Source organism: Canariomyces notabilis (assembly GCF_033297395.1).
Source record: "Canariomyces notabilis strain CBS 508.74 unplaced genomic scaffold N656scaffold_20, whole genome shotgun sequence".
NCBI lineage: Eukaryota > Fungi > Ascomycota > Sordariomycetes > Sordariales > Chaetomiaceae > Canariomyces > Canariomyces notabilis.
In genome coordinates this window covers 459,133-484,008 of record NW_027041842.1, presented here as the reverse complement: position 1 = coordinate 484,008, position 24,876 = coordinate 459,133, and the positions used below count along the sequence as shown (strand labels likewise).

Sequence of the window (24,876 nt, the reverse complement as noted above, 5' to 3'; positions counted from 1 at the left end):
CATGTAACTTGTAAGTGAGGGGCTCACCGATTTCGGGATGTCATTAATGCTCATAGCTGATTTGTCCCCAGACTCCCCTCGGCTCTCAAAGGGCGCGTGAGTCACAGCGTTGTACTGTATATTCATACTCGGGGAACAAAGAATGAACAACGGTTGTATATGCCTGAACAACTGGTCAAATAGTGGATAACTGTTTCCAATTGCCAATCGTGTTGAGCGTCGATGATTCCACAGCATGCCAGGCGATCATGCTAATTATACCTACCTTAGCAAATTGATTGCTAAAAAGGTCCTTGAACTACATATCCGTATACTGGCCTAATCCGCTAGAGACCTGGCTGAGGTATATAAGGTACCTGAACGGTGAACCTCCCTACTTTCAACGCTCACGTGCTGGAATGGCAGCAGCCGGCTTCAAGGCACTTTGTTCAAATGTGTCATGATTTCATGACTTGGGACATCTTAAGTATCCCGGAAGCGATCAAGTTGTCTGGTTTGGGGTCGATGCCGCTGGTCCGTCCCGCCCAACTGTGCTCTGCGAAGACTGATATATACCGTTATACCCTGCAACCTTCTCCTCGAGCTTATGCACGGTAACTTGACCCAACTTGGCATTTTTGCAAAGGGAGATACCATGGGGGTTCTTGACATCAAGAAGAGCACCCAGAACTCCCTCATAGCCAGCATCAATCACGCCGGCCGTAAGGAGGACGCCCGAGCGCCATAGTGACGATCTGACAAACAATGGGCCCATGCAGTCTAGGGGGATGTGAACCGTCTCATTGAATTCGACGAGATACAATCCTTGGGGCAGCATAACCACCCCATCCGAGTCGTCAACTACTAAAAGGAAGCTTGGATGTGCTGGCGGACTGGCGACGCGAATTGTCAAAGTCGATCACTGGTCGTGAGGTCCATTGGAGGACTTGCCGCAGAGAGACATCGATGCCGCACGGCTGCACTTGCTGATGGACCGACAAAAGATTGCGTACTATCCCGCGTTTAAGGATTGCGGTTCCGGCGAGCAGCATTATGGTATGCCGCAGGGCACCGCTGGTCGACGCCTTGAAGACTTGAAGTGCTACAAGGTAGCATGTAAAGCTTTATCAAAGTCAGCGCGAGCTCTTGTCCGCATATCATGTATGGGGTATGGGGGCATCTTACCGAGGTGTCTAGAAGGAGAGAATGGGCGAATATAAAATTGATGGCGGATGCGAACTGGGCCACACTTTGTGCTGATAGCAGTGATAGGGAAGGTGCTGACCATTAGGATTTAGTAGTTGTTTCAGGGACGTCCGGCGGTCACGTGCCCAAATTTCAGCGCCTGCGGCTTCATGTGCTTTGGCTTGGCTGAACGTGAACGACCTCGACCAGGCAGCACTCCGCACACTTGTGCGTACAAACCTAACCAAGTTTCTTACAGGAAGGTAGCTTCGATCTCAGCGACACAATATACCTTCAGCATTGATTCTAGCGTTATGGGCGTTATAACTCAGGGCCGCATCCATTGCGACCGATTGTGATATGAGCAAGCAAAAAACACACAATTGCACACCTCAGCTCAGGTGACTTTCAAGATCATACATTACTTACCTAGTAGGCTAGTCAGCGGCCATCGACCCTGAGAGTTCAGCCGGCCCAACCAACCTCGCCCAGATTTACCAATCGACTGGATACCTTCCCAGTCGTCGCTCACCGGATTCTACTCTCTTCATTGGCGAGGTACAGGCTTGCAGCTGAGCTGTCACGAACGATTAGAGATGGCCTCGGCACGACACGGGTATCGGGCCAACGCTCACGACAAGGCCCGTTCGGGGACATCTGACGATGAGACCGAACTGATCGATGAGTTGGGCCATAACCATAGCTCCAGCGATGAGCCAGGAAGTGACAATGACGCTGCTTATAGCGGCCGCCTGGATGCCATTGACCGCATCATGAAGAGCTTTTGCGCAAGTCTCGACTCCAAGCTTGCCGCGGCCGGAGCTCCAACGGTCAAAAAAGTGGCGGAGCCCGCTGAACCCATCAGTCTGGACAAGTCGCGGATTGTTACCATCAGGCCGGCCCAGGAGCCTCGAGCATCTAGCCCTCGCAAACGTGCACCACGGAGTCTGAAGTCACCGGCCAGTCCCGCTCCTCCGATCAACCGCCAGCCCGATACCCCTGCATCACCTGTTGGTGGTAGTACTAGTACTGTTCGAACGCGTGGTGCCCACATCTCATCAGCACCAAGACCACAAGTCATGGTCCAGGGCCAAGTGGAAGGTCAACGGCCAGCAACACGTGTCTCACCCGCCGCTCCGCTTGCATTTGCGCAGCCTCAGCAGTCCCTCGGTCCTCCGCCGCCGCCCGCTGCACCGGCGGGGGATTTAGATTCAGCATTAGGACCAACAGTCGCTGCCCCGGGTGGCTCTGTGTCCCGCCCCTGGGAACACATCGATAGGCTGAGGCGGACCACCTATGCATCCCGCTCGGCAAGGACTGCGGCTCGACGTCGAAGCCGTACAAACGGACCAGAAGCTGCACATGGCGAAGAAGATCGGTCCTCGACTGTTCCAGCGCGTGGCGAACCAGGCCTGTTGGACGTGTCTGGACTTGCTGGTGATGTGGTCCAAGAGACTACACCCGGACAAGCCTCTCAGGCTACTACTACTAGTAGTAACGAGCTATCTGCAACCATGTCGACTGTGTCTTCTAGTCTGCCGGACATTTCTCAACAATTATTTGGAATGGGAGGGGAATCCAGCCTGTTTCTGCACATGACTGCCATGCCCTCGCCGAGCCCCGAGGTTTCACATCATTCACAGTATCATGCTCTGACGACGCCGCCCGAAGAGGAAACGCTGGAGGGTGAAATTGTCCCGGCAACTAACAGCCCTGAACACAGAGAGAAACCGCGGAAGACCTTGGAGAGTGAAGCGAAAGCTGCGGCTGACGGAGACGGGGATGGCAGACGCAAAAGGCCAAAACGAGCCCCGTTGGAATCACCCGTTGATCGCGAGAAGAGGGGTAAGAAGTTTGCCTGTCCTTATTACAAGCGCAACCCGAAGAAGTACCGCAACTGGACTTCCTGCCCAGGGCCAGGATGGGACGAAGTGCACCGGGTTAAGTATGCGCACCGCCTACATATACTTACTATTGCTTTAATCTGTATGGTTTACTGACTCGGCGTAGAACTCACCTCTACCGGCGCCACCCGCTCCCCATCCAGTGTCCCCGTTGTTGGGCCGTGTTCAAGGCGGATGGTCAGCTGCAATCACACCTGCAGCAAGACCCGGCATGCACGATTCAAGGGAACCGCATGCCTCATGAGGGGTTTACCAAGGACCAAGAAAAGAGGCTCCGTAGCCGGAAGAAGGCGCATGCAGACATGACGGATGAGGACAAGTGGAGGGAGATTTACGCGATTCTGTTTCCCGATGACGACCAGAGCGCTGTTCCATCCCCTTGTGAGTGTGGCCATGTTCCGTATTGTCCAGCCTCAGAGTACTAAGTACCTAACGCCATGGCAGATTACGACAGCGACAACGACAACGAGGGCGGTGAGCATGCTGACGGGACAGAACTGGAAGACTATGCCACGTTCGTCCGAAGAGAAATGCCCACCCTTGTGCGGCGGGAACTGGAAGTGCTGTTTGAGGGCGAATTCCGTGATATTGAGGAACGGCTGCGTCCTCGTATCGCTGATATCGTGCTTAATTTGCAGCCGCGGCTGCTCAGTTTATACAAACAGTCGCAACTGCCACTGAGCGAGTACGGCCCACAAGACACGGATGGCTCGGGAACGGTCCCTACACCGACGGTGTCACATGGCAAAGATACCGTGACCAGGGCGGACGGGGGAACTCCAGTGGCTGCTCCGTCTGATGGCTTTTTTTACGGCGACTTATCCGGAGTCAACGGTGACATGGGCGAGAACTGGATCGGCGGTCACACACCACAACTGCAACTTCCCGAAACCGGCGGCCTGGGCTTGAACTGGGATTTTGAGTTTGACAGGCTGCTTAACCCGATGATGTTTATGCCTCCGGGGATGGAGAGCGGGTAGACTGCCCTGGCCCCGCTTGATGTGTTCAGGGGCTCCCGGGTGTTCAGCATCTCATGTATGTACGTACACCTTAACCTCCAGATCCTCCCAGGTCTCAACCCTACCTATCAAGCAACCCGACAAAGCCGCCCGTTCTGCGTCGGCAGCTCACTCCCGTCCTGCACCGCCCACGCCTCGCTCCCCGGCGTCGTCGGCGCCCAAAACACACCCCACGGATCCCGACTCCTCTTAACACGAACCAGCTCGTTATAATTCTCCCCAAAAAAGCTCCGCTGCCACTCCGGCTCATTGACATCCGCTTCATTAAAGTACGCCCCTCCCCCCGGAGTAGCCGCCCTAAGCGGCTGCATAAACTCATTCAGCCGCCGCTGCTCCGCAACCGCTTCCGCCGGGGTAAGACTTCCCATGTTGACCCGCGCAAAGACATCCGCGTGCATAACAGCAGTGCGCCACACGGGATTTGCGCCCGCCGGCTCGGGGAATCCGGCTACTTCCAGTGTTGGCGCCATGTTCAGCCCGTGGAAGGTATACCCTGCCTCGACGGTCGCGCGGGCGGCGCGCATGGCGGCGGCGAAGAGCGTGGGGTCTTCGTACGCCGGCCGCGGAAACAGCCGGGACGCGAAGTAGCCGTTGCCTGGGGACCCGCCGGTCGAGCCTGTGGCGCGGCTGTATACTCGGGTTGTTGGCGGGGTGGAGAGGGCGACTGGGATCCCGAGGTTGTTGAGGGTGGTCAGGAGCGGCTGGACAAAGGTCGCTGCGGAGGTGGGGGTGAAGCCGGGTAGTTGGACTTGGACTTGCATGGAGTAGCTGCCGGCACCGTTGGGGATGCCGTTTGTCCAGAGGTACCCGCCGGCGTCAACGGTGGGGATGCCAAAGGCGAAGACCTCGTTGAAGCCTTTCCAGAAGGTTTCGGTGTCGGTGATGGTAACGCTGGGGCCGGGGCTTGGGGACCGGGTGCTGCCGAGGGTGAAGTCGAAGCTTGCGATGGTCAGGTTGATCTGGGGGTGTGCCTTGACGATGGCTGAGATCAGGACGCCGAAGGTGCCTAGATACGCATAGCCGGTCAGATCTATGTTAGGACTGGTCATCCAAGAGTTGGAGAAAGTGAACATACTCCCACCCCCACCCCGCATGGCAAAGAACAAATCCCTGTTCGTTTGCGCATCAACCGTCACGTACCGCCCATCAGCCGTGACAACCTGCATCGAAAGAACCTGGTCGACTCCCAAGCCAAACTTGGAGCTCAACGGCGAGTGGCCGCCTCCCGTGACCCACCCGCCGTACGCCCCAACCGTCAGGCACGACCCGGCGACGAGGGTAACGTTGTGTCGGTCAGCGTGCGCAAAAGCCTCCCAGATCTGCAGTCCGGCGCCGACCCGGGCAGCCGCGCCGCGGTAGTTACCGCCGGGCTGCTTGTAGTTGGGGAGGAATTCGAATCCCTTGAGGTAGTGCGTCCAGATGCTGAGGGAGCCGGCGCCGGTGTTGCGGCCGACGAAGTCATGGCCGGTGTTTCTGCAAGGTTAGCCCAGCCCAAACCAGGAAAGCGGATCATGTGGTTCTTGACTTGACTGAGTTCTTACTTGATGACCAGACGGATATTCTTGTTTCTCGCAAAGTTGACCGCCGCCTGGACATGCTTGACGGTCGTGGCGTTGACCACATACTCCGGGAACCCGCCCTGGGTGCAGTTGCCCGTCGGATTGCGGGAGAGCAGGCAGGTGTTGCCTTGAGGCCATTGGGTCAGGATGCTCAGGGGGTCGTCAAAGTAAAACGTTGTCCTGCTCGCGTTGTTGAGCAGGAAGCTGCAGGCTTCGGCGTTGAAGTTGGGCGAGGTGCGGTAGCACACCGAGGCAGGCGGTAGAGGTTTCAGCAGGGCGCCCCCGAGAGTCTTGTTGAGCTGTGCCCATTCGCTGTCGTCTGGCCAGGCTGCGTCTCCTGGGAAGACTTTGCAGTTTGGGAGGGAGACAGGGGCGGTTCTGTCTGCGAACGAGACGGCTCCGAGATTCGCTATGTCACGGGATGTTAACTGCTCGGTGCGGTCCACGGCTACACTTAGACCCTGGACACGGGCAAAGAGTGCCACAGCGACGAGGGAAGTGAATGTATGCATTGCTGGTCCCTGGATCTCGGCTTACCTTCATGCTCTGGGCGAGGGTACGCTGGAGCCGACATGGAATGGGCGATGAACATATCATTATGAGTCCTTCAGACACCACTGTCGGTCCAACTGTATTGGGTATTGTGTTTCGGACTCTGTCGGCTTACTGGATCATGCAGTAAGCCACAGATCATGACTGCATGTCCGGGGGCAGTCTTTGAACTAAGGAACTTCCCGAATCGAACTGAGGACGGGAGCGGATGCAACCCCTTCCCGCCTCACACAGCACCCAATATTTGCGGGCTTGCAAGGCGAACTGACAGGCAGCTTGGCATGACTTTTAGGCCGATGCCCAATTATCTGCTCAATATCACACGCAATACTACCGTGAGCCACAGCCGTGGGTACTAGTAGTATCTATAAATACCGCAAGGCAAGAGAGGTAGGCATTAGAACCCAGCAGTTGGTGTCCAGATCCTGTATGAATCAGCTACTATCTGCCAGTCACGGAGATATATCTGTACCCGTACCGGTGTCAGGAGTATCGTTAATGTGTTCCCTTACGTCTGATACCCAGTCAGTTCGGTTGATGTTACTAACTATCTACAGCACGAGTACTAGTATTTCTCCTTGTCATTCATCTGATTCACCCGCCGAAGAAACACCCTCGCCTTCTCCAACCCCTCGTCATCGACACTTCCCAACCTAGCCCAGCCATCAACAGCCATGCGAGCATGCCTCGTGGCGTTGACAAAATCGCCGTTGAGCAAGTACAGGTCGGCCATCATGTCATGATACTCCGGTGCCAGTGGCGGAACCCTCTCTTCCTCGGAGAACATGAGCCATTCCTCGGCCATGTTGATGGCATCTTGGTAGAAGCCTTCGGCCTTTGCGTCTGCGATTGTGGCTTTTAGATCCTTGATCCGCCGCCGCAGGCTCTCGGAATCGTCAATGACTTCCTGAGGTGCGCGGCAGAGCGAGCAGGCACAGTCGAACCCCCAGTGTTCCTTGAGGTACGACCTGCGTTTTTCTATTGGGGTCTCGATAGGCACGTCTGACGGTTATGTCAGTGGTTAGGACGGGACGATCACGGGAGAGCTTGACGCTGTGCTTACAGCTCATGACGATCTCTTCCCCTGGTTCAATGGCGTGGTAGGCCACGACCTCCATGGTCAGCCTCCGCTCGGAGAACCGGTAGAACGCACTATGTTCGTGAGCATCCTGTTTAACTTAGGTATTGGAGTTGAGCGGCCACGGGTGAAACGCACTTTGGTCTGCAGGAGTGATTGATCCTCTAAAAGCTAAGGTCAGTGCAGAGTCCAACCCCTGGCAATTCGTCTCACTTGACAGAGTCTCTTGACATACTGCAGCCTCGGTAAACAGACCGACATGTACCTCGCCTTCTGCCAGGACAACAGTGTTTGAGTTTGGCCCCAGGATGGAGTCAACCTCATATTGTGACGTGCCTCGGTGCAGGCCGTAAACTTTATTCTGCGTCTCAGCCGGCAGCTGCTTGAACGCCTGTTTGAGGATGCGTCGGCGGTGGTGCGGTTTAGTATCGGCCAAGAACTCAAGCCCTATGAGAACTGCTGGAAGATCCACCATGATAATCTCTCCCCGTCGGATACGGCGTGTTGCTATCACCCCCATCCCTTTCCCATCGACTGGAACAACCTGGTAGGATAGCTCCCGCGCACTCACATCCTTGCCAAGCGGAACCGGTGGCGGTTCGTCCCAGAGCGCCCCCCAGCCAAGTACATGAGCCGCGGTGGTGATGGAGGTGACAAGGCTGATCCCATGTGCGTTTCTGAAGTCTGTAGAAGTAAACAGGCAGTCAATTCGAGGGGCGCTGCTGTTCTTGGTAAACTGGGTGATGCACCGCGGAGGGAAACCCCACGATATCACATTGTCCTCGTCGGCTATGACCCCTATTCTCCCCGGAACAGGACACAGTCCCGTGTCACCAGCCTGCAGTCTCCCAGCTGGCCTGTGGGGACATTGCTCACGAGAGCCAGCTAACGCCCCGGCGATTTGAAGTACGAGAAGCACACCGCGGTGAAAATAAGAAGGCATACTCGTACCAGGCTTCCCCCACAAAGTCGACTCTATGACAATATGATGACTTGGATATGTTGCCGCGAACATCCCGTCATGAATTTCATCGGGGAAAGATGCAATCTGTCCATACCTTGCACATCCGTACCAGTACATGCAATCACAGCGTTGAAACCGGGGCGATCCATAACGCTGATGCGGCTCCTGAAGAATAACCGCCGGCTAATTTCCTGTACTGGCTGCGTACTACTATGGAACCGCCATCGCAACCAGGTTCTCGGACAAGCTGATGATTTGGGCGGACTTCCGTTAATGAAGAGAAGGGTTACAGCCAATGCTTATCACGATGGATCGGGTGCTCTCAGGCTGCATTATCATAAGCTTCAGACATTACTCGGGTACTATTGACTGCGTGACAACATGAACTGAGGCCGACATCACGAATACAAGCCCAGCGATCATCCAAAACCAGTAGCTCGTTGCGAGGTCGCAACCAGCCAACTTACTAGGTAGTACAGTAAGTAATACCCCCCATCGGCTCAAAACAGACCGAAGCAATTGGCGTAATATGTCACCGTGGCGCTCCAATCTGAAAAGACACCCAACACTCCCACATCCTTGTGCAGGACATGCAACAGATTGTAAACATCCCCCTCATTATCGGTAACATTCGCAATGCTGGCATAGTAATAACCGCCATGCGACCCATCCCCCAACCACCCACTCCGCTCCAAACTCCAAGTAATGATCTTCAACCCCAGCTTCTTCGCAGTCCGCGCATACTCGCTGGGAACAATCTTGCCATTCTCCACCGCCACAAGATACGGCAGAGGCGGCGCGACAATCTTGACCCCATCCTTGGCGTACTTCGCGAGGTTGGCTATCGCCGTTGGCATGCTCACCGGCGTGTCGCCGGTCTCGTCCAGGTAGACAGCCTGCTTGGCCCACTTTGGCTCCGCCTTGAGCCAGTACAGGAGATCGTCGTAGAGGAATGACTGCGGCCAGACCCGCTCAGGTTTAATCCCGGCCGTCTTGAACTCGTCAATCATCTGCTGCGCGAACTTGGCCTGCGTGTAGTCGCTGCCTGGCCCGCCGAACGGCATCGGCACTTCGGGGGTTTTGAGTTCAGGAGTGAACTTGAGCCCTAGGTCGTCGACAATGTCGATGAACTCGCGGAGCGTCAGCACGCGGCCGCAGGTTTTGGCGTAGAGGTCGGTTCGGTAGCCCGGGGTGCCGCCGAGGTAGGCGGCCGGGGTGGTGGCCGTGGGGTCGGACGCGTCCATCTTGGCGCAGAGCGTCTTGATCTCGGCCAGGGTGAAGTCGGACGTGCAGCACTTGGCAGTGGCGGCGGTGCCGTTGGCTGCGGGCCGGAATGGGACGGTGCACTTGGCGTTGAGCTCGGGGATTGCGACCACATTGGTTGTGGTGTGCAGGTCGCACTGGGCATGGCGGCACACGAGCTGCTTGTCCTTGGTGAAGGTCACGTCGCACTCCTGGATGCCGGCGCCCATGCGAGTCTACATAGTACCGGATGAGTGTCAGTGATGGTCAGGCTGTGTTGGGACTTGGAAGACGGCTAACCCCGGCCATGATAGAGTCATAGGTGTGCTCCGGGAACTGCAGAGTTCCGCCTCCGCGATGCGAGATGCTCCAATCGCTGCGCTTCATCTCCTTTTCTGAGCACGAGGCGAGCCGGTCCTTGAGCGGCCCCTCATCCATCTGCTCAATAAGCCAGTATGGGCGGGGTCCCAGCGAGATGCGCTTAACCTTGCCGTGGCCGTGGTCATGACGGCGGCTCACGGCTGCGAAAGCCGGGGCGACGAGAGCCAACCAGCCGAGATAGTGCAACGCCCGCATTTTGGCTGTGATGCTGGTGAGACGGTCGAGTCTCGGCCATGGTGCTTCTTCAACGACGAGCCTAATATAGGTCCTGCGAGGTGCTCACGCATTGGCAGTGCGGAATGAAAGCCAAGAAATAACCACCGGATTCTTTCCATGGTTCCTGATGCATGCAACCACATGGCACCTGTCGGTCCCCAAACCAGTTCATGTCGAGGCTAGGGAAAGCTGCCAAGGCTGGAGAGCCCCCCATTCCCCTCGCCTAGCGCCTTAGCCCTGGGAATGAATGCTTGATCGCAGCATCGCTATTAGGTAGAGCTGGATTCTCGCCTCGCGGGTCAGTGAAGCTAAGCTTGCTAGAAGCTTAGCAAGAACACTACCCGAGGTCTTCCATGCTATGTACCCATGCGGCGCTGTCCCGCGTGCGGCAGTGGGGATGCGTGATTGGTTGGGGGTAAATCGGCAGTACGCGAGACTCGAGGAGAATCGAGAGATGCTGGACCTCGCCTAGGTGTGTGGATTCGCATTGTTGCTCTTGAATGCGCAGTCCGGAATGTACATAGGCGTGTAAAATCCCTGGATAAGGTTCTATTGTAGCACAAGGACCTGCTCTTTGTTAAGAAAAGGAGTAGGTGCCTTCAATTGCTATCTCGTTTAATTCTCCAAAGTCAAGATGGGAAGTCGGCGCCAAAAGTTTTCGGGCTCAAGTTAAGTTGTTGCTGTGCCAAGCCTGTCTGCGTGCGAAGAGAAGGATTGCGCACTGTATTTTCCCATCGGACCATGCACTGCAGCGATCCCTGTTGTTGAAGTGCCCACTGAAGTGGCCCTGTAACTTTGTTTGTGCAGTGAGCTGCTTGCCTCTGTGTTGATGGCCAAGCAAAATACGTACTGTTTAGAGTGGCTCCACTCAGTATTCTTGTTCCTTCCTCAGTACTATGTACTACTCTTAACATACGCCACAGATGCACTTTCCAAAGAATCAGCACGCGTTGAGTTGTGATTTGTGAGGCCGTTATACCCCGCGTTTTCTCGTCAACAGAGTTCAAAATCATCTTTCTGCTTTAGAAAGGCACTCGGCAGCGTCGCGCTCGCGCCAGTGGTCACCGGGCAACAACTGAGACCGAAAGAGTCGACCAACAGCCACGAAAGGGCGATCTTCTGGAATCTGGGCTACGATATATTGCACCCCGGTTGTCAGACACCCTTCTGACGGCGGCGCCGTGATCATAAGCGTTGTGAGCTCATCCTCGATGGCGCACTTCGCACGCTCTTGCGGAAGTACCTAAGGCAGCAAGATCCGGCATAGTACCTAGGGTCGCCCACCACCGCGTCATACTAACTGAACAGAACCGCAATGCCATACACCATCCAGTCACCGACTCGACATCTCCGAGCACCATGCAAAAGGTAACAACAACGATGAAACCCATAGCCCCATTCAAGTCGTGGGCGCTGCCAGTGCTATTCATGGCTCGGGGGCTCGTTCTGGACATGTCACGCGGCTCCTCGGCCAGGTGTGCAGCTGCATCCGACCCAAGCAAGCTGAAGATGGGAGTGAGCATACCTGGGTACCCACAAGCAGACGAGCCCGGTGTTGCCCCAGCCTCCGCCGTGACTGAAAGTGAAGAAAAGAGAACTCGCGTCCCGAAAGCGCGGACCAATTGCCCAGAGCGGGACGAGGACAGCAAAGAACCCATCATTGTGCACCGCTTCAGCGAGTGCCTCAGCCAGGGGCAGTTGCTGATGGAAGAAGGTGTTGTGTTAAAGCCTTGGCTAACGGTCAAGGACTCATCGCTCTGGGACATACGATTCGTGGTTGGGTATAACGAGTCCCTGGACCTGCGGCGAGGTGGCAAACGGGTAGCTGAGGAATCTTTGCGATGACCGCGATGAGAACTCACTCACCCAGTGGTACTGGCCTCCCAGGCCGTCTTACATTGATCACTCCTCGAGTCCTTGGCGTGGATGAGAGAGTGCCGGAGTCCCGGCATAAGCCGCAATATACATGGATATTGAACCCCCAGCATATCAGACAGCTCTAAGATGCGACTAAGTACAAGTAGGCAGTAAACCACAGACTTTTAGCTAACCTGGTCGGTAGGATCTACCTCAAGTTGAGCTTCCTCGTTGTCAGGCAACCTCGGAGTGACAAGCCACTCCGGGAGCAGGAGGGCCACTCGCAACTGCCTCGTTCCAGCTTGAGCATCGTAGACAGCTGCACTTACCAAAGGATCCACGAATTTCAAGCTGTTGGCATTTCCAACCGCTTCCAATGCTTGAGGACACGGAAGTCGCCGAAGACTGACGACAACCGCTTGCTCCGACAACTGCAAACACTTCTTTCTGGGAAAATTCGGTGCCGAGTAGGTATATCCCTCTTCTGTCAGCTCATGCGAGATAAGTAGGGACATTTCCAAACGAATCGACCTCATTGATGTGATCAAAGTTCTACACTCGACTCTCTCGAGTCCGCTCTCTCTCTCAACTGGGTCAATGCATATGGGTAATGCATGCGCCACTTCGTCTGCATCCCAGCGGGAATCTCAGCATTGGTCAATCCATGGTTTGTTATCAGAGTTCTAGACTCAACTGTCTCAACGGTCTGCATTAACCCTACGCCACGTTTACTGCATCTCGTCGGCTTGTTTCAGCCTTACCAGGCAACTCAGAGTTGTTATCATGGCAACTAGGAGCGCTTACTCCGGTAAGCGATGTCCCTGCGAATGAGAAATATCATATTGATGTGACCAGCTCGGATCATGCACAGCAAGAGTCCATGTGGACTCCTGAGGCTGATCGGAATGGTGAAATGGTTGCCCAGCTGTCTTCTTTCACTGCATGTGCAGTCACATAGGATCGTATTCCGGACACAGACCTCGGGAACCAGAAGTTCAAGTCTAGTTTTGCCCGGGCCGGGAAGTGAGGACTTGAGATGGCGGTACAAGGACATATAAAGTCCAAGTCCTTGTCACTGGATAATGGATGGTGGCAGAGTTCGCCCGGCGACGCGTCCTAACGACTTCTGACCGACATCCACTCTGCTTCACAGTTCGTTCTGCTTATCATTTGCTCTTTCCGATTACATTTTAACATTGCAGTACTAGCAGCCGTGCTGATCACTGCAACTCACAATGGCGACTCCAATTCCTACCATCGGGGTTGCTTCGATAACTGGTAAGCAGTTCAGTCCTGCATCATTGCCTCCAACATCTACGGTTTTCCTCCGCTAGAGCACAGCAGAAATCATGCTGATCTAACCAATACAGCATCAATCCGTGAGCGCAAGGAGGTGAGGGACCTGAAAGAGGACACGGTTATGTGGGAGCTTTTTCTTCTGGGACTCCTCAAGTTCCAGAAGGATGCGAAAGAGCACACGTCCTACTACGACATCGCCTGTGAGTGTCTTCATTCTCACTTTGAATAGATGCTCGAGTGATAAGGCTGATACCAAGAACACAGGCATCCATGGCGCGCCATGGGATGTCGCGTGGAACGGGGTAGACCGCAAGCTCATGGGAAAGAGCGGCAAGAAGAGTGGCGGTTACTGCTCGCATTCTTCCAACCTGTTTGCCACCTGGCATCGACCATACGTTGCCTTGTTCGAGGCTAGTATTCCTCTGAATATGAGATGGCACAGTTAAAATCTGACCAAGCGCAGCAAGAATTGTACAAACATGTCCAGGACGAAGCCGAGCGGCTCCAGAGAGAAACCCACCGTCTCGACCTGTTAGAAAAGGCGCGAGGCTTCCGGCTTCCCTACTGGGACTGGGGAGTCAAGAGCGGAAAAAACGCGCAAGAAGGCAGATTTCCCCTTGCCATCTTCGGGGAGAAGAATATCAGGATTACTATCGACCCGAAGCAGCATGAGATTCGGAACCCCCTGGCAGCCTTCTATCGATTCGAAATCCCGGGGAGCCAGGAAATTGCTGCAAGGGTAAGAACCCACATATTTTGAGATGGTATATTTCTCGGTTGTGTGTATTTCAAGCTGACAACTGTCTGGTCTGCAGATGAATTTGGATCCTTTTAAGTCTGAGGAATTCACCCTGAGATATCCCGGGCCTCCGCCGAAGTTAGCATCTCAGAATTCAGAAGTCCAAAGGGCACTTGACAATATTGGGCCCATCGGTTCCCAGATTTCGGGACTGTTTGCAGTTAAAGCAAACAGGGGAGAAAGTGAACTTACCCCTGAGCTCGACTTCAACGTGTTCGCGACGAACAAAATGGTAGGGAGTGGTGCTGCACACTATCCCAGCCTTGAGAGCTTGCATGACACCATCCACATAATTGTGGGCAGCGGGGGCCACATGAACATCCAAGCTTACGCAGCGTTTGATCCCATTTTCTGGCTTCACCATTGGTGAGTTGGATACCATACTCGGCCCGTCTTCGACATGTGATTGGATTCTTTCTTAAGGTGTATTGATTCTAACATGACGCTAGCAATGTCGACCGCCTGCTTGCGATCTACCAAGCGCTGTATCCAAAGAACTGGATCAAGGAGTGGAAGGCTGCAGGGAATGCTGCAGGGACCTTCACCACGGACTTTGGCGACGCTCAGAACGGCAGTACGAAGCTGTACCCTTTCTGGGATAAATCAGGAAAGCTGGACTCGTTTTGGACATCTGATGGTGTCAGACTCACGACAACACTCGGCTATACCTACCCAGAGACCTCAGACACGGTGCGGCAACAGCAGGGGACAAACTACACCACGTGGCTCCGCCGTCGGATCAGTGAGCTGTACCCGGTACCGTCTCAAATGCGTCGAAGAATCCGGGCAACAGAGGCCCCTGTGTCCTTCATGGCTGTCCAACCCGAGCCTATCCTCAAAATCGACAACCCCGGAGAAGACAACCTAGCCAGCGAGGGCATTTCCGTCACTGGGATTGCAGCAGAAACCACCTCCGAAGCCATCACCACCGCGGAGTCTTCCAAGCCGGAATACGACGAGTCCACATTCACGCTGTGGACAGCCAACATGCGCGCCGAGAAGCACGTCCTCGGGCAGCCGTACAGCGTGTACATCTTCTTACGAGATTTCCCTGCTGATCCCGCCACGTGGGATCTCAACCCCACCACGGTCGGTCTCGTGGCCATCCTAGGACAGAGCCAGGACACGGGCTGCGCCAAGTGCGTCACCGACATGGCGGAGGGTTTGTGCGTCACGGGAACAGTGTCGTTGACGGAGGCTCTGGTGGATGCGTACAACCTGGATGACGGAAACGAGGAGAGACTGACAAGTCTGGACAATGATGATGTGGCTAATTATTTGAAGCGGCATCTCCACTGGCGAGTGTTGCTGGCCGACAAGACAGAGGTGCCGCGGGATCAGGTACCGGGACTGATGGTATGCGTCTCGGCGGTGAAGGTCACGCTGGACGAGGATGGATTGCCAGTCTATGATCCGGATCATCGCGTGTACTACAGGGTCACGGATGGGAGGCCGGCCGGGTTGAACCGAGGAGATGAGGTCTGATTGTGTGGAATTTTCTTGCTGTTTTTCTTACACCTATTATCAAGGAGGTGGGGGTATGCCTGTAGCATGCCCGTTTCCGGCGATGAGTAGAGAATGCGAGTTGGCCTCTTTGTCTGCAACTCTGCATTGACCGTCGGTTTGTCCGAACCGGACAATGCTTTGCGTTGTGCGAGCTATGCAGCCTCGGCTCGCCGGACGCACAATGAATGACGCCAGATAAGTAAACATGGAGTGAAAGGGCGCGCAAAACGGAAACATCCCCCCCAGCACCGCAGATCGCATCGACGCAGTTGGACAGAACTCCCAAGATGGCCGACCACGACCGAGTACCCGTTCCCGCGCATCTGGCGGACCATGAAGACGACGACCAGGCTGACCAGAGGGGCTACATCAAGGGCACCGACTATGCGCTGCCCTACTTCTCGCGCTGGTCGCGCATCTACGAGAAGGAGGTCGACAGTGGTCTGCTGCGCCATGTCAACTGCGGCTACCTCTCGACGCACGGGGTGCCGCCGACGCTGCTCGCGCTGAAGCAGCACGCGCAATCGCTGTGCGTGCTCATCCATGCGCTCAACCCAACCCTCAACTCGGGCGAGATCGCCAGCGGCGACCCAAAAAGGGCGAGGCTGGACGCCACAGGAGAGGCAGACCCCCAGGCATTGAAGTTCGAGCTCAACGACGCCTTCGACTTCCTCACCGACCTCACCATCCCCTACACCAACGCCGACCCGAACCACCACAAGCCCTTGCACGCGCTGGCCAACGAAGTCCGCGGCCGTCACGAAGTAGCCGGAACAACCTACCACTGCCCGTTCGCCGAAACCAAACCGCGTTCCAAAGGCGACAAACAGAAACCCTACGCCAACCACCACAACCTGATCATGCACGCCAACGCCTGCCTGGAACGTCTCGACCACGAATTCAGCAGCACCGGCGGCCTGCTCAGCCTGCTGCCCCAAACAGAACCCGAAACCTCATCCACCCAGCACGAATCCCCCGACCTCCACAACGCACGCAAATCCCTCCTCGGGCAATGGCTCCTCTTCACACAGCACCTCGTCGCGCGCATGCACGACCTGGAACGGTCCTACGGCAACGCGCTCGACGCGCTCGCCAGCGACGCCTCCGTTCCTTTACAACACCTCTCCACGCTCGGGCCCGACGGCCGTTCCACAGGGCGCGAAATCGCATACCCGCAAGACCGCTGGGTGCTGGTCAACGCCGGCGACGATGTCTTTGCGCACGTGCATGACCTGCTTGATACCCAGGAGGCCATGGTCCAGGCCAAAGAGGCAATTTGGCACCGGAATGGGGTTGTGGGGGAAGAGATTTGGCGGAGGGAGCGGGGTGGCGAGGAGTATGCGCGGGGCATTGTGCCGGTGAATATTATGACTAGGTATTACCGGCTTGCGGGGAGGGGGAGGAATACGTTGTTTGTGATTCCCGCGTGGGAGGCGCATCCCGGGGTGGGGTATACAAGGGAGGTGGAGAGGAAGCCGACGGTTGTCATGTCGGTGAGGCAACCTAAAGTGCCGGCGGAAAGGGCGAGTGAGTTGGAGAAGAGGTATGATGCGTGGGTTGGTAGGATGAGGGAGGTGGAGAGGGAGAATGCGGAGTTGAGGGATGAGGAGGAGGCGGCGAGGGTGAGGACTGAGGCGCTGGAGCATGAGAATAAGCGGTTGAAGAAGGCGAATGAGGCGCTCAATCAAGCGATCGGGTTGGATAATGCGACGCTGGCGGAGGAGACGCAGGGCCAGCGTATGAGGGCTGCTAGGGCGGAGGAGAGGGTTCAGCAGTTGATGGCGGAGGTGGAGAGGTTGCGGGCGAGGGTTGGCGGGGAGGTATTGACTGTTTGACTTACCCCTTTTTCCCTGCTATATTTATTTCTCCTTTTTTCTGCCTTCTCCCCTTCGCTTACCACGTCCACCACTACAATGCTATGTTTAGGTAGGTACATTAGCTATGGAACGAAGATGGCAAAACGAATTGATTGGATCCCAGTCACAATTCAGGTCACATGCTGGAGTGTTAAGGTAAGCAGACACTACCTCTGGAGTGTGTCTAGCATAACCTGAAATGATATCATTCGTCATCCTCGGCAGGACTCCTTTCCGGCCGGTGATTACCTACTTTGCAGTGTTATTCGTCTTTGCAGCCCTACCTACCACATTCCTTCTAGCGTTTTCAAACCCTTCGGTCGCTGCTGCTTCGTACAGTGACTTCGCAACAAAATCAGAATGATGACAATGGTGTCGTCATTGAGAGCCTTCAGGCTGGCCACGGCCCTTCTGGCTCCAGGTGTCACCGTATCAGCCAGCAACCGGGTACCGGCGCTCCGGAAGCGAAACACGCACCAATGTCCACATATAGCAGCCGTTGATGATCTATTCGAAAATTATCCCTCAGGTCCTGCCACCTTTGCCAATATACCATACGTGAACTGCTTCTCGGCGGACTCCACTGCTAAGGCTGAATACGATATCGCTATCCTTGGGGCACCGTTTGATACGGTATGCAACTGAAATAAAAGGACATGTTCCAGTGAATTGGCTTCACTGCTAGCAGTACAGTAGTTTCGACTAACATCAAACATGATGATATCCCAGGGCGTCACCGGACGACCGGGAGCGAGATTCGGCCCTCAGGGCATTCGAGCCGGGTCATGGCGGATATACCCCGAGTACGCTTGGAGTGTCTACGCAGGTATTCCAGTTCGATTCATGGTTGTTATCTCTGACTGGCCAGCCAGTCCCCTCCCCATGATGGAATTACAGCTTCTGACCGACCAAGGGCGGAACCCATTCAAGGACTGGGCCAGGATCGTCGATTGCGGTGATGCGCCACTGACCTGGCTCGACAACTCCATTGCCTTGGCTGCGCTGGAAAGGGCACACCTGGTAACGCACACTGGCACCCTGATACTAGTAATGACAGCGGCCGGTGATGGGCTAACTTGTGCTCCGTATATGTAGTTAGTATCGGGCCGCCCTGCGAAATCAGCATCCAACATGAAGGGTTCCATACCCAGGATAATCACTCTCGGCGGTGACCATACAACGACTCTTCCTGCCCTCCGAGCAGCGTTTCAGAGATGGGGAGAGCTGTCTGTGGTCCATTTTGATGCTCATATCGGTCAGTGTCGAGTAGTCCACCCCTGGTTTGGCTATCTGTGCGTTCCGCAGTAGCATAAGAATGTCTAATGCACCTCTGTTGACAGATACTTGGGACCCCAAGGTCCTCGGGGGAGAGTCACGATATGCGTAAGTTCGAGGAGGGCCTCGTCTCCAGGCCGCTGTCAAATGTACCTAGGCAGACCAGGGATGCTGACATTAGGACTCAGTGGAACCAACCACGGCACCTTCTTGCATATTGCGCATGAAGAGGTGTGAATGCCATCCCAACAAGCCAGTTCCAGTCCCAGTTGGCCACTGACTTGTCCCCCTAGGGTCTCATCAGCAACAACAGCATCCACGCCGGCATTCGGGCGCCAGTTTCAAGGCCAAAGGAAGACATGGAAAACGACAGACGCTGCGGATTCTCAACCATAACAGCAAGAGACCTGGACAAGCTGGGGACTTCTGGCGTTATTCAGGCCATACGGGATCGCGTTGGGAGTTCGAGGGTTTACATCAGCGTCGATATTGACGTGCTTGATCCGGCGTATGCTCCTGGTAAGTGCTTCTATTTTTTTTTCCCCCGCTTGACTAACCCACACGGTATTGGGTGAGACAGACGCTGATGAGATGGGAACTATCCTGATAGCAACCGGCACTGCTGAACCAGGTGGCTGGACTACTCGGGAATTCCTGACAATTCTTGATGGCTTGGTTGGCCTTAAAGTTGTGGGCGCCGATGTTGTGGAGGTGGCACCGGTTTATGACAACGTCGGAGAGATTACCGTTCTCGTAGCGTCGGAGGTTGTTCAGTCGTTGCTCGATCTGATGGTTCAGGTGCCTGTCGAGTAGGGGTATCTGTAGTAGGCTCCTAGCTTTGTCCCAGGCTGCTTGAGGTACAAACCTTAGTGTGCTAATATCGGGAAATCCCACCTCTTCCTGAAGCGTTATCTGGCCAGCAGTGCCTTTGAAAATTCACGAGTATATATTCTACCCGAATTTGTCGAGTTGCTGTGCTGCCACCGCCACTCGTCACCCCAGTGCTACCGTGACGGTGCTGACAAAATGGAGTTGCCGTGGCAACAATCGCTTTGCCCCGAAATGTGCCGCCACATTTCCCCGCAACGGCCAGTCCTGCGGCAAACCCGACCGTTCAAGGCAAGAGCGAGCCAGTTTCTGCATAAGCGCAGCGATTTGGCCAATGACGGACGCAAGAAGCCGATTCAATCGCGCTGCTTCTTTTGCAGCCGCAGAAAAGGAAAAGGGTGCTTTGTTGACATTGCATATCGTGCGACCCCTCATAGCTCTCGATGCGTCCATTTTTCGCCCGGGTCTTCCCTGGTTCCATTCTGCCGTTTACCTCGGTGTCGAAGCCAGGTCATCGTGCAGAGCTTTTGCGGAGATGATGTCCTGTTCTTACTCTTGCCGGCCTTGTTTTTAGAGCATTGTTTATTCGTACTTGGCATCTTGCTCTCTGCAGCTCCTTTCCCAGCAACGTACCCCCATCGCAAATCAGGGGAAGAGACACGTCGTCATCTCTTCATCGGCTATTGTAGGGTGCGTCGATCGCTCGTAAACATGCCGTGCTAAGCGAGAGCGACACCAGCCAGCTCCGGTTTTCCAACAAGACGTCCAATGCAGGCTCCCGCCCGGGGGATGGCCTGGTCGGGGCCCCTGTCGCCGCCCGGGCCAGGCCCCGCAATCCGGCTCCGTCCCAGGCCCGGTGCCCGTTACCGACGGCACGCATCCAGACCAATATGGACGGCTTTCACCTTTGCATCTCTTAGTCTGGCCGTACTCGCAAGCCCAGAGCGGACGCTGCCCTACGTCCCCACGACTATCTTGTTACCCCCAGACGCCGGCAGCAACGGGAGCAAGTCGGTAGCCTACATCTTCACCCCCCGCAACGACGACAGCCACGCAGTTGACTTCCTCGCCCTCAACATGTCGTCCACCTTGGATGCCTCCTCTCTCCAACCAGACACTCTAACACCAAACCTACCGTTTCTGTCTCCATCCGCGGCCAACTGCACGACCTTTGCGCCCACGATCCTACATAATGGCACCGTTGCGGTAGCAGCAGGCGACTGCTCTTCATCAAACTCCCCGTCCTCCCTCTGGACGTACGCCCCAACCTCAGGGACATGGTCCCGGCACGACATAACCCCAACCTCGGGCTGGGACAACGCGCAGTCAGGACCGTACTCTCTAGGCGGCATTCTGGCCTTCTCCGCCCAACTCAAGCCCGTCCTCTCCGAGCCAACCGTGTACCTCTACGGCGGGATGTGTCCCTGGGCCAACACCAACACCAGCGACAACAGCGACACCTCCCCCCAGGCATCAGCGGCCTACTCAAACCGGATGCTCCGCCTTTCCCCCCCAACAACAGCATCACCGTCCGCCGCGGATGGCTACACACTTACCTACGCCCCGAATACAGGAAGCGGAGGCCCGATCCCCGCGGCAGGCTTCACCCTGACCGAGCTAACCCCGTCCCTAACCACCCGCCGCCCGGGGGCAGGGGGCTCAACCGACACCGGCGACGATAACAACAACAACAGCATTGATGATGGCAATGCCATTGTCACACAGCAAACAAGCCACCTCCTCCTCGGCGGCCACACATCACAAGCCTTTGTCAACATGAGCACGGCCGCGGTCTGGTCGCTGCCCGAGGAGACGTGGTCGTTTGTGGCCATCGCGGCCCCCTCAGGTACTACTACTACTACTACTACTACTACTACTACCACTACCGGTGGGGCGACCGAGTTGGCTGTACGGCAGGGGGCAGAACAGGAACAGGTGGTAGTGGACAGCAGGTCCGGCCACACGGCCGTGCTGAGCGAGGACGGGTCCGCGGTGGTTGTTTATGGTGGCTGGGTGGGCGACCTGAACACACCCGCCGAGCCGCAGTTGGCGGTTTTGAGGATGGGGGTTGACGGAGTGCAGGTTGGGTTTGAAGGCTGGCGGTGGGAGGTTCCAACACAGGCTCAGGATGGGGATAATGGGAACTGGAGGGGGATTTATGGTCATGGGGCTGTCCTGCTGCCGGGGAATGTCATGATGGTGTGGGGCGGGTATGAGATTGCGCCCGGGGCGGAGGGGAATGGGAACGGGAAGAAGAGGCAGGTTGCTGGGGGTCAAGGGCAGAGGGTGTTTTTCAATATCACTAGTCTGACTTGGTCGGACCAGTATGTCAATCCGCTGGGCGCGGGGAGCAGTGGCGGTGGTGGGAGCGGTGGGAGTGGCGGCGGCGGCAGTGGCGGCGGGACAGCAGCGCCGCCTACCGACCGCGATGAAGATGAAGCCCACAGCTCGGACCGCAGCAGACAGATCGGTCTAGGTGTTGGTCTGGGCGTCGGGTTATTCGTCCTCCTTCTTCTCTCGGCATTTGCCGTCCGCTTCTTCCTCCGACGACGCAAGCGCCGCGCCGCCCGCGACGAGGCCCTGCGTGGCTTGGCTCAGGGCGTCAACGGCTCGATGCCCCGTGGCTTTGGCGGGGATGACGAGATGCTCGAGCGCGACTCGGATGACATCTTCCCCTGGACCGCGTCCTCGGCGCGCGAATGGTACACTGGCGGACACGATCCGTACACCCTAGGACGGCGCTCACTGGGGTATGAGAGCCTCCGAGGCGGCAAATCCAAAAACCTGCCGTCGCTTTACATCCCGCCACCGCCAATGTCGTCCAGTTCGGGGACTCGCCCGCGCGGCGCCAAGGGCCTCTACACACCCTCGACCGGCATGGGGTCGAGCGGCGCGTACGACTTTACCCCTGCCATGCGCACACCAACTCGCATCGAGCCGATCTACGAGGCCGACGAGGACGAGGACGGCGAGAAAGGCGCCAACTTCCCACTCAACCCCGAGAAAGACGAGGCTGATGACGACGACCCGTTCCTGACGCCCGCTGCCGAGAGTCCCGTGGGCGGCCTGTTCCCTCCGCCAAGCACCAGCGGCGGCAGTCCGACCTCGCGGAGCTCCGCCAGCCGCAGCCCAGAGCGCCAACCTGTGACTACCCACGGTGGTCGGGGCCAGGAGCAGGACGCCGATGTGCAAGGCTGGGTCTCCGACGTCGACGCGGCAGATAGCATCCTGGCCGCAAGAATCGCCCAGCGCCGGTCTAGCATCCACAGAACGCCACCTCGCCAGCAGCAGCAGGCAACAACACCAGCGGCAGGCACAAGCCGTGGCGCTCCCGGCTCACCCAGCCGTCGACTCTCAACCCGGTCCGGCAAGTCGGCCAGGTCGTCCAAGTCCAAGCACAGTGGCATAGCAGCCGACGCCATGTCCGACTCGGGCCGCACAGGTAGCAATCTTTCAGAGCGCAGCACGTTCAGCTTCGCGCCAAGTGTCAGCCGGCTGCGCGCAGCAGCGGCTGGTATAACCTCCAGCAGTAAAAACAATAACACCGGCGACGCGGCCAGCACACACTCCAGCTCGGCACATACCTTCAGCACGGCCAAGTCGCACCTGAACAACAACAACAACAACAATAACAACCGCGATTTCGCAGCGCTGCAGGCTGAAGGGCCGGGGTTGTTGATGGGAAGCAGCAGCATACCCTCTCCACATACAGACGACCACCACTACTACTACAACACCAACAACGAAGCAACCGGGCTGTCCGATGACGATTACATCCCAGTCCCCAGCAGCCCAAGCAAAGCCGACCGGCGCTCGTCATCATCTGCGTTACGCAGGAGCTGGTTCGGCAGTTTACGGCGCGTGTTCAGCGGCGGCACAGCCACGCCCGACAGCAGCAGCAATACCACCACCAACACGGGACTTGGCAGCTCTCGCGGCGACAGTCCCACTTGGGGATTAGGTTTCGGCGGGCTCTTACCCACCGGTACCGGGGCGGACTACGAGTCACACCACCAGCATTTGGCTGGGGGGAGTCTTCAGCGGAGGAGGGCTCCCCAGGGAGAACATGGGGGTGATGGGGAGGGGGAGGAGTGGGACGTAGAACGCGCCGTCGAACAGAGGCTGGTGCAGGTCATGTTCACGGTGCCGCGGGAAAAGCTGCGGGTGGTCAACGCCGAGGTGGAGAGGGAGGTTGAGCTTGAGGAGGAGCAGGTTGGTGTCGTGGTTGATCCGGCCCGGGACTGGGACCATGACCATGACCGGGACGGGGTGCCTCCCGAGGAGGAGGGTGCGGGAGAGGTTGAGCTGCTAAGCCCCTCTCCGGGTCCGGGTCAGCATCCCGAGTCCGCAGATAATACTATCGCCAGAGAGCAGGACGGTGACCGTGACAGGCACCGTGCCTCAACAGCCACCCCGGAGTCGGAGGCAGATCCGCACATGCACCACCACCCACTCTCACTCTCACTCCCGCTCACAGCCGGCGGCGGCGGCGGCGGCGGGGGGATCTCACCGACCCCATCGCTGCGGGCCGTGTCCATCACGACGACAACGTCAACAACGCTGCACACAGCCGAGGCGGTGCGGCTTGAGCGGCCCGGAGGACCCGGCCGCCGCACACGGGTACTGAAGATGGTGGAGAGCTTCGAGTCACGCAGTGCCAGTGCCAGTGCGACGAGCAGGGACAGCAGTCCCGGCCGCGAGGGCAGTCCGGTGCGGTGCGTGGGGTCTTGATTCTGTGTTGAGAGGGGCCGGAGATCATCTTGGCCGTTGATCTCGACTCCCAAGGCGTTTCAGGTTACGTCATGGGTGATTGGCTGTGATAGATGGACGCTCTTGGTGTTTATTTTTTTCGCAAGGGGAATGATGGGTTGGGATACACGGACGGCTTGGCTGTCCTTGATGGGCTTGCTGATTGGGATAGGGACAAGTTCTGGGCTGATGTATGACTTTGTCGTTGGGGATTCCTGTTCAGAGGGAGGCGCATGGTGTTTTGTTTCATGTCGTGTATGTGCAACTGTAGTACAGTATACACGTAGCTAAATGTTAACGGGGTCAAGTGTCAATGAATCATTCTAGTTTCCCCTTTTCCCTTACCTGCGCGTGTCTCCTGGATCGGCCGGTGACGTCTTCGGTTTCTCAATTCCAACCCGGCAACCATCTCGGAGGGCCGCTCCGGACGGCAGCCGGAAACGTCAAAGGGGCCGCTCGGCGCCGATCCTCATCTCTGGACGGCCCGCCCGCTGACAGGGACGGCCGGGAAATGACCACTCAGAAATCCGCGCAGCAGTGCCAAGGATATCGCGGGATCGGCGGCGCTACTGTAACGTTAGCGCGAATGTCGTTTCCATTCCGGCGATGGGTGAACTCTGGTAGGTAA

At 56.7% G+C, this 24,876-nt stretch overlaps 10 protein-coding genes across 10 annotated transcripts; 5 read left to right on the top strand and 5 right to left on the bottom strand.

The window, feature by feature from the left end:
* Nucleotides 1-481: 481 nt before the first annotated feature.
* Nucleotides 482-1,031, bottom strand: N656DRAFT_791255 (dUTPase-like protein; the record flags this gene model as incomplete). Its single annotated transcript, XM_064816958.1, has 2 exons — nt 482-804; nt 845-1,031. The coding sequence occupies 2 exons, from the start codon at nt 1,029-1,031 to the stop codon at nt 482-484; spliced, it is 510 nt and encodes a 169-aa protein (XP_064667930.1).
* A 729-nt stretch (nt 1,032-1,760) lies between these two features.
* Nucleotides 1,761-4,048, top strand: N656DRAFT_800246 (uncharacterized protein; the record flags this gene model as incomplete). Its single annotated transcript, XM_064817986.1, has 3 exons — nt 1,761-3,109; nt 3,175-3,449; nt 3,513-4,048. The coding sequence occupies 3 exons, from the start codon at nt 1,761-1,763 to the stop codon at nt 4,046-4,048; spliced, it is 2,160 nt and encodes a 719-aa protein (XP_064667929.1).
* A 107-nt stretch (nt 4,049-4,155) lies between these two features.
* On the bottom strand, nt 4,156-6,158 carry N656DRAFT_838555 (FAD-binding domain-containing protein; the record flags this gene model as incomplete). Its single annotated transcript, XM_064818868.1, has 3 exons — nt 4,156-5,093; nt 5,163-5,560; nt 5,629-6,158. 3 exons carry the CDS (start codon nt 6,156-6,158, stop codon nt 4,156-4,158), a joined length of 1,866 nt encoding a protein of 621 aa, XP_064667928.1.
* A 605-nt stretch (nt 6,159-6,763) lies between these two features.
* On the bottom strand, nt 6,764-7,751 carry N656DRAFT_714314 (uncharacterized protein; the record flags this gene model as incomplete). Its single annotated transcript, XM_064811958.1, has 4 exons — nt 6,764-7,200; nt 7,262-7,350; nt 7,415-7,440; nt 7,512-7,751. The coding sequence occupies 4 exons, from the start codon at nt 7,749-7,751 to the stop codon at nt 6,764-6,766; spliced, it is 792 nt and encodes a 263-aa protein (XP_064667927.1).
* Nucleotides 7,752-8,740: 989 nt separating this feature from the next.
* On the bottom strand, nt 8,741-9,920 carry N656DRAFT_791252 (PLC-like phosphodiesterase; the record flags this gene model as incomplete). Its single annotated transcript, XM_064816957.1, has 2 exons — nt 8,741-9,718; nt 9,783-9,920. 2 exons carry the CDS (start codon nt 9,918-9,920, stop codon nt 8,741-8,743), a joined length of 1,116 nt encoding a protein of 371 aa, XP_064667926.1.
* Nucleotides 9,921-11,187: 1,267 nt separating this feature from the next.
* On the bottom strand, nt 11,188-12,289 carry N656DRAFT_291316 (uncharacterized protein). The gene has a single exon (XM_064809144.1). It carries the CDS (start codon nt 11,843-11,845, stop codon nt 11,282-11,284), a length of 564 nt encoding a protein of 187 aa, XP_064667925.1. The 5' UTR covers nt 11,846-12,289; the 3' UTR covers nt 11,188-11,281.
* Nucleotides 12,290-13,171: 882 nt separating this feature from the next.
* Nucleotides 13,172-15,519, top strand: N656DRAFT_800241 (Di-copper centre-containing protein; the record flags this gene model as incomplete). The annotated part of the gene is made up of 6 exons (XM_064817985.1): nt 13,172-13,214; nt 13,307-13,435; nt 13,500-13,649; nt 13,703-13,974; nt 14,051-14,400; nt 14,484-15,519. The coding sequence occupies 6 exons, from the start codon at nt 13,172-13,174 to the stop codon at nt 15,517-15,519; spliced, it is 1,980 nt and encodes a 659-aa protein (XP_064667924.1).
* Nucleotides 15,520-15,827: 308 nt separating this feature from the next.
* On the top strand, nt 15,828-17,375 carry N656DRAFT_770379 (uncharacterized protein; the record flags this gene model as incomplete). Its single annotated transcript, XM_064813771.1, has 1 exon — nt 15,828-17,375. One exon carries the CDS (start codon nt 15,828-15,830, stop codon nt 17,373-17,375), a length of 1,548 nt encoding a protein of 515 aa, XP_064667923.1.
* Nucleotides 17,376-17,623: 248 nt separating this feature from the next.
* Nucleotides 17,624-19,624, top strand: N656DRAFT_781995 (arginase family protein). Its single transcript, XM_064815679.1, has 8 exons — nt 17,624-18,029; nt 18,126-18,222; nt 18,310-18,416; nt 18,492-18,651; nt 18,737-18,779; nt 18,860-18,902; nt 18,965-19,190; nt 19,282-19,624. Exons 1-8 carry the CDS (start codon nt 17,766-17,768, stop codon nt 19,482-19,484), a joined length of 1,143 nt encoding a protein of 380 aa, XP_064667922.1. The 5' UTR covers nt 17,624-17,765; the 3' UTR covers nt 19,485-19,624.
* A 175-nt stretch (nt 19,625-19,799) lies between these two features.
* N656DRAFT_838550 (uncharacterized protein) lies at nt 19,800-24,552 on the top strand. Its single transcript, XM_064818867.1, has 6 exons — nt 19,800-21,269; nt 21,309-21,497; nt 21,540-21,551; nt 21,582-21,785; nt 21,825-21,870; nt 21,910-24,552. The coding sequence occupies exons 1-6, from the start codon at nt 20,268-20,270 to the stop codon at nt 24,228-24,230; spliced, it is 3,774 nt and encodes a 1,257-aa protein (XP_064667921.1). The 5' UTR covers nt 19,800-20,267; the 3' UTR covers nt 24,231-24,552.
* The last annotated feature ends 324 nt before the right edge of the window (nt 24,553-24,876 follow it).